Source organism: Cololabis saira, chromosome 10 (assembly GCF_033807715.1).
Source record: "Cololabis saira isolate AMF1-May2022 chromosome 10, fColSai1.1, whole genome shotgun sequence".
NCBI lineage: Eukaryota > Metazoa > Chordata > Actinopteri > Beloniformes > Belonidae > Cololabis > Cololabis saira.
In genome coordinates, this window is record NC_084596.1 from 12,391,936 (window position 1) to 12,402,733 (window position 10,798).

The 10,798-nt window shown below is 36.9% G+C and overlaps 2 protein-coding genes across 2 annotated transcripts; one reads left to right on the forward strand and one right to left on the reverse strand.

Annotated features, from left to right (window-relative positions):
* Positions 1-3,393: 3,393 nt before the first annotated feature.
* ccl25a (chemokine (C-C motif) ligand 25a) lies at positions 3,394-5,372 on the reverse strand. The gene is made up of 5 exons (XM_061731007.1): positions 5,248-5,372; positions 4,759-4,855; positions 4,337-4,454; positions 4,112-4,214; positions 3,394-4,020 (listed from the first exon to the last, which is right to left on the reverse strand). Exons 2-5 carry the CDS (start codon positions 4,820-4,822, stop codon positions 3,991-3,993), a joined length of 315 nt encoding a protein of 104 aa, XP_061586991.1. The 5' UTR covers positions 4,823-4,855; positions 5,248-5,372; the 3' UTR covers positions 3,394-3,990.
* Positions 5,373-9,966: 4,594 nt separating this feature from the next.
* LOC133452190 (C-C motif chemokine 25-like) lies at positions 9,967-10,578 on the forward strand. Its single transcript, XM_061731411.1, has 3 exons — positions 9,967-10,082; positions 10,193-10,295; positions 10,388-10,578. Exons 1-3 carry the CDS (start codon positions 9,967-9,969, stop codon positions 10,415-10,417), a joined length of 249 nt encoding a protein of 82 aa, XP_061587395.1. The 3' UTR covers positions 10,418-10,578.
* Positions 10,579-10,798: the final 220 nt, after the last annotated feature.

A 10,798-nucleotide genomic window follows, 5' to 3' on the forward strand; every position in this document is an offset into this window, starting at 1 on the left:
TCAGTATACTGAGAGAAAGGATCAAAAATAAACATTTCCTGAATTTGTTTGAACGTGAGCTACAATTTGTCTTTGATGAGCCAGAAAAAACTAGAATAGAACAAATTGTGAGATGAAGTCCATAAGATAAAAGAGAACGATAAATGCGTGCAGTTAAACATGGTGGACATTCTGTCATGCTGTTGGGATCACATATTTTAGCAATGAATACATGGAAGCAATGTGGTGAAATTCATGACACTATCAAGTGTTAGGTGTTGGATCCTTCAGACAGACAACTTGGGGTACACATTCAGTAAAATAAGAAGATTGGCCGTTTTAAAAAAGCTGATAGTGACCTTTGATTTAAATCCCTTTTAAAACTTTTGGAGGGAGTCAAAAACTAACATTGCCCAAATTACACCTCAGGTTTGCTTCCATTAGGGAGGATATGGCTGTGTAGTATCATCAGAAGTTGGAAGTATGGCTTCATTGCACAAGGCTGTGACGCTCTAATTGGGAACATTTAACAAGAGTATATTGTGCAGAAGAATAAATCAATCTTTTGCTGCAGGCTGTCTGCAGATCAGTAAATGCATCTGCGTTGCAGAGTAATGATTTAAGTTCTGTCTTTTGTTCAATTTTCAAAGAAAAAGTCCAGGTTTTTAACTGTTGATACCAAAGCCAATTCATACAACTGGTAATCCTCCGCTGCAGCCATCTCCACTGTTAACATCACAATTACTGGGACTCTCTGCAAGGATGAACCGATTTGATTGGTTTTTGGGCATATTTAATGTGCTCCAACGAATGGCAACTAGACATACCCACAGACAGTGAAAAATATGGACAAAGCATTTAGTCACGTGACACAGTGGTTTCTGAAGAGCCGTTTTGAAGCCTCTTTTCCATCATACTGAGCGCTGACACATTGCTTGGGAATCCCACGGGAAAATGCCCGTGTCAATCAAAATTAGCTCTGGCTACCAGCCCCTTCAGCCGATCCCTGCCAAAATAGCTGCAGAGCTGCCAGCAGAATATACCGTTTCCCAGCTCGAAGGTGACATCAAAAATTACTGTTGCGTTGAACCAATGCTGGGTTAGTACAAACGGTTGCTTTGTTAAGTGCACTCACATGATAATTACAGACGAAGAAGTGATAACGGTTAGATATTGACTGAGCCAAATGTCAATCAATCAAATTGGAAATATATTTAATGCATTATATAAATTCTCCTGGTCTGGTACAAAAAAAACTTACCTCCTCCAGAGTTGTCATGGATGTGAAATTAAATTGAAACCAAAACTTAAAAAAAAAAAAAAATTTATCACGCTATAAATATGTTTGTTTCTGCTCTAAAGCTGAACGTGTTAACGTGGGAGTCAGTGGAGATGTCTCACCTTTGAAGTCAGCCTTGAGCACCCAGCAACAGATATAAATGTGCCCTTTTGAGCTCAGATATGAACCTCTCGCATGAACCTCAACCTGAAAGTTAAAATATATCTGCAAAGCAAATTTAGAATTGTTCGTAGTACATCGAGGTGTCTGGGCTAATTGAGGGTTGTACGCTTAAATAATGACTTATTTCTAGAAGCACCCACACATGTGTGTCATTAGAGTTAATCTCAAGATGTTTTCCCTTAATACACTTAAATTAATTAAGCCAACCTGACACATTTTTATCTGCACCTGTACTGCATTCACTCTCCAGGTTGAAAGATAGTACAGCATCTGTTACGACATGTTAGTGATTGTTGATTATTCCATTAAAAGAAAGATAATAACCCTAGTATGTCTTTTACGTAAGAAAGATGTCAGAGTTCATTGTTTCTTTTTTGCAAGCCTCCTATTCCTTTTCTTACATAATTCCAAATATTTTGGTTTCAAATATCAGTTCTCAATTTTCAGACATCTCCATTCTTGTAACTCCTCGTCTTTTTGTAAGACTATCCAGTGTTTGTTTTCATTCTTTGGTTTCATGGTTTTTGTCTTCATAAAAAAAAAAAAGGTCTAAAAAGGGGCTTTTATGCTGCCAACCAACACATTCTTGTCTTTCCTAAGCTTGCAGAAACAAGGAGCAGGGCTCTTGTTGTCAGCTTCGCTTTGATATAAAAAGGGAGAAACAAAACTTTGGCACCAAAACTGCTTTTAATGTATCTATTAGTCAAACACACTTCAATTTTGGATGTTCATCAATAGCTTATGTGAAATTAAATAGTTGGATATTATCTTGCATTTGTCAAGCCGCTCATCACATTTGCCTCTTAGCTAAATTGGCAATATTTTGTAAACACTTCAACTAGCTGATCCCCCCCTTTCAAATCTTGATTAGAGCACTTTAAAACTGTTTCAACAACAGAAATCTTCCTCTGACCTGTTTCTGAGGTGCAGATAAGTAGGAATCGGCTGACAGAAGCCTCAAGGTCCTGATACCGTTCCTTTAATCAACAAACATCTCATCGCCAATACATCACAGCGGAGTCTATCGGGGCTAGTATACATATGTATACATATATATGTGTCAGACACACTGAATCATCGACAGCACTTTTGTCAGCTACAAGCCCTGCCCTTCTTGTAAATATCCATTGAGAAAACGAAACATAAAAATCAATGGGAAAATCCAGCTCCAGATCAAAAGCAGATCAAAAAGGGCAGTTAATCATGACTTTTACAGCTGCCGACATTGAAGATGCCTGTCTGCACAGGCTTTTTTCTGCAGAATTGCTGCACACTGCACTTAAATACTTCAAAATGTAAGGCTTTATTTGTTGCTTGTGCAACTTGTGCAATCCAAATCATTTGCAGTCAAATTCTTTAGAGCTGTTCCAACTCGATGTTAAATTGCTAAATCAAGCAAAAAATGTACTCATAAATCATAAAAATATATTCATTAAATGCAGCAGTTACAACATTGTGCAGTTACTTATCCGGTCAGCTGGAGATCAGAAAGTGCAGGTGGAGGAAAACAGATGAATTATAGACTGTGAAGAAAGTCTGCATGTTGTAGAAAGATTATTGCTAGTAAACAGTAAATGATTTATAATACAAGACTATAAGTCTGTTTTTACAGTGTTCTTCAGTATAGTTTCATTATAAAGGTCTTTTAAGGTGAGAGTGGTTACACATCTGCTGCCTACATTGCGTTTCCACTGACATTTGTTTAATATGCCAATTAGATTAACAGTTGGTAATAAGGAAGCACTAAAATAATTCCATTAAATTTCCTCAAGATAACACACCATGATGAGTAGACCTGGACATTTATGATATACAATTATTTACAGTTATTTGGCTGAATTTTGGTTGAGATTTTACCAAATACATTGGTTTCTTAACAAAGTCATAGCTCACTCGCTATGAACACTCAAGGCAAAGTGTCCTTTATTTGTGGATACAAACAACACCAAGTGGGACTTGTTATGAAACTTTATTGATGTAAGTATTTCATAACACATATACTGCAATAAAGCCTGCATATAAAAAATGTGAAAAGAAAGAAAAAAAAAACTAAATGAAAATTAAAAGCTTTTTTTTCCCAATGAAAAATATTTATAAATGTCATTCACATCTTGAAATTTCACATGTACATTTATATTTGATAGGCATGTGGATACATTACATATGGACTGGATACTGTAATATCACATGTATAATTTACTGGCCACCATTTATGCGATTAGAAAAAATAAAGTTTATGCAAAGGATGATTTCTTAACAGGCACGAAAACTGTGACAAATGTTTCCTCTGAAGCAGCCATGTGCTTACAGGCGTACGTGTGCACGGTGTGGTGACCAGCAAGCTTCAAGTGCAGGAGCAAGAACAAAGTTGTGCTGCAACTCTTGACCAGCTTTTGACCTTAATGCAGAATGAAAGCAAAAGCAGTGCTACAACATTTCCATACTCCACTCATCACTGGCCTTTTAGACACCATTAAACCTCAATAAAACTGCTTGTTGCTCAACAGGGCAGATTGATTAACAGCGACCGGCGCTTTGAGCAGTCGTCTTCAGTTTTTAATTGGATGTCGTGGATTGTGCTACGGAAAACAAAGACATTTATACATCAGTCCACACTCTTTTAAAGACACTTGGTCAAACTTCAGCTCTAAAACAGTCTTCCTTAATTACCTTCAGGTGTTTGTATGCCTTTTTGTCTATCTTCTGCATCAGTTCTTTGACCCACTTCTCGTTAGGGTTTGTGCAAAACAGCCGCCCCCTCCTCATGATGAAGCTAAAAGACAAATGATGCAATTAAATATAGTTTCTAAAACTGAATTTTAGAAACTATGTCTGAAAACTTCTGTTAGAATCTTAATAATTAATTTCCATTCAGGGTTGTTCAGGAGCACTTACATTACAGCAGGGATGTTGCAGCCTCCATCTGGCTTCTGATGCTTGTAAGTCACTGCATGTCTCTGAGCCCTTTTATCTAATTCTTTCACATACTTTAGACAGCAGTCATCAATGGACACTAAAAGAGCAGAAATCCAGAGCGATCATTTTAGAAACAATGTGACCCATTCTGAATAGCATCAGAAATAATAAACAGAATAAACTCCAGTGTACAAAGTGAAAAATATGAAAAAAGAAATAACAGCATTTGGCAAACGAAGCAAAAAGTCCCCGGTGAGGTAACATCCACCCACAGGGGCACTAAAGCAATAAAAACTAATTGACCTTAATTTTATCTTTATCGTGTGTTTACTGCTCCTTATTACATGCTGGAATTGTGACACCACTTCCAAACACCAGCTGCAAATTTCAGAAGACTTTACCTTGTCCTAATGTGAGGCAGAGACAAGAGAGCAGCAGCAGGACGGACAGCGTGTTGAACAGCATGGTGAAGTCGGTGGTTACAGATCTGGAAAAGGCCTTAAAAATAAAACAAAAGATATTTCACATTAGTTGTCTTTGCATCGTCCACACTGCATGCACCTGACATGACAACTTCTTTTCCATTCACAGCTTGGACTAAGAAATCTGCTTCTGATTAATAAACATTTAGCTTTTTCTTCAAGAAAGCAGTCTCAGCTACAAAAGATTAACATATTTGCATTTGATGTCAACTGAATTGTACTCTTTTATTTTTATCATGGGGTACAACTTTTCACTCTGAAACCGTTTAGATAAAATGCATGAACAAAGGGTATTAAATCAGTTAAATAAACATGTGAAACACTAAATTTTGCAAATTTTGTGTAAAAGTCAGATCAAAGAGCGTAATGTCTAAAACAGAAAATGAAGACACAAATAGGGTGACTCACCTCCAATACTCCAGACGTGTCTTGCAGCTCCCTGTTCCTTCTCTATCAACCTGTACGGGCAGGGTTCTCTTATAGGACTCTGCCAGGAGTCATATTACCATAAATACATCCCATAAACCTTTGCACCTTTGAACATCATCTCTTCTTTCTCTTTTTTTTCCCTCTATGAATTTCACTCAAGCTTAGTATATATGTGTTTTTTAAAGTCTATCCTATTGAGTACATGATGGATATACAAAAGAAATTCAGTATTGCATGACGTGAGTTATAAAAGCATAAGAGCATGAAAAGTTCCACTGTGGAATGATATTATCTTCACTTTAGTTTTGATGAAGCCTTCAGTCTTAGAGGCTGATATGACCAAACGTAAACTCTGGACTCAGTTTTCCTTTTGCGGTTCAGGTTGACAGCAATGGTGGAATGACATGGGAAATGTTTCTCTGACTCACTTTGTGAGCAATCAGACTCTGTTTCAATGTTACAGTCTAGCTGTGAACTAGTACTAGTAGATGTTTGGGATGCTGCAGCAGGGGCAACTAGCAGTATGATGGTCCAGTGAACACATCTGTGGAAATTATTAGGTCAATGTAAGTGATATCACCATCAATCACAATTCCAAAGTACTGTATAATAGAATAATACAGCATACTATATTCACTATGTATCGATGTGTACCGTAGATTGCATCAACAGAAATGGACAAACCCTTCTACAGGACTGTCTCAGAAAATTAGAATATTGTGATAAAGTCCTTTATTTTCTGTAATGCAAAAATGTCATACATTCTGGATTCATTACAAATCAACTGAAATATTGCAAGCCTTTTATTATTTTAATATTGCTGATCATGGCTTACAGCTTAAGAAAACTCAAATATCCTATCTCAAAAAATTAGAATATTATGGGAATCTTAATCTTAAACTGTAAGCCATAATCATCAATATTAAAATAATAAAAGGCTTGCAATATTTCAGTTGATTTGTAATGAATCCAGAATGTATGACATTTTTGTTTTCTTAATTGCATTACAGAAAATAAAGAACTTTATCACAATATTCTAATTTTATGAGACAGTCCTGTATATGTTTCTAGACTGGTTTGAAGCCTAATTGTGTGAGTGATGGCGGCCCGTATATTAAATGCTGGTTAATCCAAAAATGGGTAAATAAACAGAATGAACAAAGCTGAGAGCTGGTTGGAAAACCTCCACCTGACCACAGTTACCACAGACTAGCTATCTTAACTTACTTTTGCTTGAGGCAATGTAAGATGTTTACTAAAATCTCCTTATATTTATTCTGATTGAATCTGTCCCTCTATCAGAACTTGCTACTGACACTGTATATTTACACTTTACACTGTCACTTTACACTGTATATTTATACTTTACACTGTCACTTTACACTGTATATTTTATTTAAACCACAGTCACTCTATTGTACATTTACATTCTGACATTCTTATATTTATATATTTTTTTGTACATTTTTTTCTTTGCACATTTCTTGTACATATGAGACATGCCCCACTTATCTGTTTATTTGATTTTATTTCTATTTTTTATTATCCTATTTGATACCTTCAACGTTTTGCTGCTCAGTTGCCTCGAAAATTGCCCCTCGGGGATAAATAAAGTTTTTCTGAATCTGAATCTGATATGATATCTGAAATGTTAACATCTGAGTCGAGGATGGATAAACGGAGCTATAAGTCAAGCTTTTAGAAATGTTTTCATACGTGGATCATAGGAGCCCAGCCCAGAGCTGGCCACAGCTGTCTTTTAGTGCACTTAATAGCACAACAAGCCATGTTATCTTACAAATAAGAAAGTATATGTTTTGTTAGGTCTTAACCCGCAGCTGAGTCATATTTACCAAAAAGTACAATGTGGCAAAAGTGATGAAAGCTCTTCACCCACTCATTCAGTGGTGATACATGTCAAATCAAGTTGTGGAGATCACAATTTTTTTGTTTTTTCAACCAGGTTGTGATTACGTTAATTTCATGGATCAATGGATATCGACTGACTTTTGGAGAGGGCTCCTATTGGCCATTCGAGGAACTGCATTTCTACCTTAGCAACAAAAAAGGCAAACCAGTGTTTGTCACTTCCAATCCAGCATTTATATGTGTAGATATGACTTAAAGGTGCATTGCAATATGGGCCAAGGTTCCAGTGTGGCCCTACCTGTGTTTGCCCACATATGCCCTCAGTGGGATCATGGGGAGAGGTATGATTTTTAAATTAAGAAAAACAACCCAATAAAATTACAAAACAAATATCTAATTAAATGCTTCTGCTTAAGATTTGCTTAAATCAGGGTTAAAAACATTACTGTTTACTCAAGCGTACTCCTAAATTAAACTTACCTGCTGTATTCTACCTTATTTTTAACAGCTTGTGCTTTTTATTATTTTACTTCTTTTCTTATCATCTTATTCTTAATTTTTTCAATCGTATTTGTTATTTACTGTCTAATTATGTCTTGCCGCTTTTAATGTCAATGTAAAACACTTTGAATTACCTTGTGTTGAATTGTGCTATATAAATAAATTTGCCTTGCCTTGCCTAAGATTTCATGGAGAAATCTACCATTAAAAAAGCTAAATTGACTCAATCACACTTTCACTCTTAACTTGCTGTGAAACTATTTGGAAGCTTCAGCTCGTAATATGACCGCCAAACACGCCTCAGCGTTCATGAAGATCAGCCCATAAGGAGTTTATCTTTTAGTTTTTCTTTTTATTCTGACTTCAGTAAACATGATGAGATGAAGTATTTCCCACCGGTATAAGTCTACAAAGTTTGAAACACTGGATGTGCCATTATGTAGAAAAAATAATGTGAAGATGAAAGTGTCACTGCTCATTTACTTTCGTTTACTTTTTATGAGTGGACATCCACAACAGCTGTACACTAACATTTTATCATGGTCATAAAGTCTGTGAGCTATGTCAGCATCACTACAGATCAGGTGGACTGATGACATGAAAAAAAACATTATCTGACCCTTGGAGCTGATTGAAAAGAGGAAATAAAAAGTTAATAAGTATCAAGCATGTCCAGTTTAGTCATAAATTAAGGCATGTGAAATGTTAATCTCTGAAGTCTCTGAAGTGATGAGTGACTGTATAAACAATTAGATAAAACAAGATAACGAAATGAGGACAAAATGTTAAGATTAAAACATATGAAACAGTGTATTAAAACTACAGCACATAAAATCAATGAATTAATTCTCAGCTCTTTCAAAAGATAAATCTGTGAGCTTAACTTTAAAAACAGAGATGGTGTCAATATCCCACTGATCTAGAAGCTTGAAGCTCTGCCTCCTAGAAACTCTGGGAACTGAAGGTAAGCCAATGCTCTGGGAGTGAAGAGCTCTTGTAGACAGACATGCAACAATGGAATCCTTAAAACAACATGGAGTAAGGCCAGTTAGGGCTTTACAGGAGATGAGGAGGATTCTGAAATTAATCAAAATTGAATAGACAGCCAGCATGGAAAAGGTTTGGACAGGAGAGATGTCATCTCTCTGGATAATCCAAGTCAATGGTCTGGCAGCAGTACTTTGGATACTTTGGAAGTGAAAGATTTTTATTGAATTTCAGTAAGCGAGGGTTAGAACGCCAAGGCCCACGCCTTCGACTGATATCGCAATACACATGTCCCTTCATACAAGTGATCGGCCTGGAGCAGGTCCACATCAAGATGAGTCCGCTAGTTCAGTATCTGTTAAGGATGCCCCCTGGTCAGTACTGGAGTTGAGGGGGGATGAGGAGGGATGGCATCCCCCCTGAAATAAATACGGTCAAAATCATCCCTCCTGTAAAACTGCCATCCCCCCTTTCCATCCCTTATGTCATTTCATCAATGAATGTGGTTTTACTGCTATTTCAACATTTAGAGTCATCACCAGAAAAATAACACCAGAAAAATGTGACAATTTCCACCTGTTTCAGGTAAATTTTCACTTGAAATAAGTAGGAAAATCTGCCAGTGGAACAAGATTTATCTTCTTATTACAAGCAAAATAATCTTGTTCCACTGGCAGATTTTTCTACTTATTTCAAGTGAAAATCTACTTGAAACAGGTGAAAATTGTTGTTTTTTCCAGTGATGAGTCTTGTTTTAAGTGTAATGAGATTTTTTTTTTTACTAAAATTAGACATTTTAACTAGAAATAAGACAAATATTCTTGTTAAGATTTGGAGTTTTTGCAGTGATCCATTTTACTTATCCTGTGAAGGACAGAGTCATATTGATAAGTTCAGAAAACTGTTTTTTATTGTTGTGTTTTGATGTATTTGATGTAAGCCCAGTGGATATTTAAAGCTTACAGAAGGCTGCATTTAACTGCTGCTATGTCATTCCTGCAGTATTTCTGCAGGTGTTTTGGTCAGTGCTATTATTTGTAATGTATTATATTATTTGTAATCAGTACAAATTATCTGTCTCAATATGATAAAATCCACCATCCCCCCCTGATTTCTTTTACAACTCGAGTACTGCCCCTGGTCACCTATCTGGGTAGGTATTTCTGGCTTGTCCAACTGGAAGAAACCCTCGGGAAAGACCCAGGACACTAGCCTGACGGATCAGACCCACGTCTAGAAAGATCTAGGGCAGTGTTTCCCAACCCCGGGATTCCTGGGAGCACACTGCCCTGCAGGTTTTAGATGTTTCCTAGCATCAACACAACCGATTCTAATTCATGAATGACTGCTGACTGCTGTCTAAAGTATGTGAAAGAGTTAGATAAAAGGACTCAAAGACATGCAGTGACTTACAAGCATCAGAAGCCAGATGGAGGCTGCAACATCCCTGCTGTAATGTAAGTACTCCTGAATAACCCTGAATGGAAATGAATTATTACGATTCTAACAAAAGTTTTCAGACATAGTTTCTAAAACTGAATTTTTGATTGCATCATTTGTCTTTTAGCTTCATCATGAGGAGGGGGCGGCTGTTTTGCACAAACCCTAACGAGAAGTGGGTCAAAGAACTGATGCAGAAGATAGACAAAAAGGGATACAAACACCTGAAGGTAATTAATGAAGACAGTTTTAGAGCTGAAGTTTGACCAAGTGTGATTTAAAAGAGTGTGGACTGATGTTTAAATGTCTTTGTTTTCCGTAGCACAATCCACGACATCCAATGAAAAACTGAAGACGACTGCTCAAAGCGCTGGTCGCTGTTAATCAATCTGCCCTGTTGAGCAACAAGCAGTTTTATTGAGGTTTAATGGTGTCTAAAAGGCCAGTGATGAGTGGGGTATGGAAATGTTGTAGCACTGCTTTTGCTTTCACTCTGCATTAAGGTCAAAAGCTGGTCAATAGTTGACGTGTGACAGTGTGGCCTTAGGACCAGGGTTGGGGAACACTGATGTAGGATACCCAAAAAGAAATCTAGATTTCTACCAGGATACACAAACACTAAGACGATCAATCACTGCTTTTGCGGTCTGTTTCACAGCTTAATGTATTTTCATTTATGGGGAGGCACAACAGTGTTGTCAATTTCCCAGAGGGAACCTCCCAAAGGGATTAA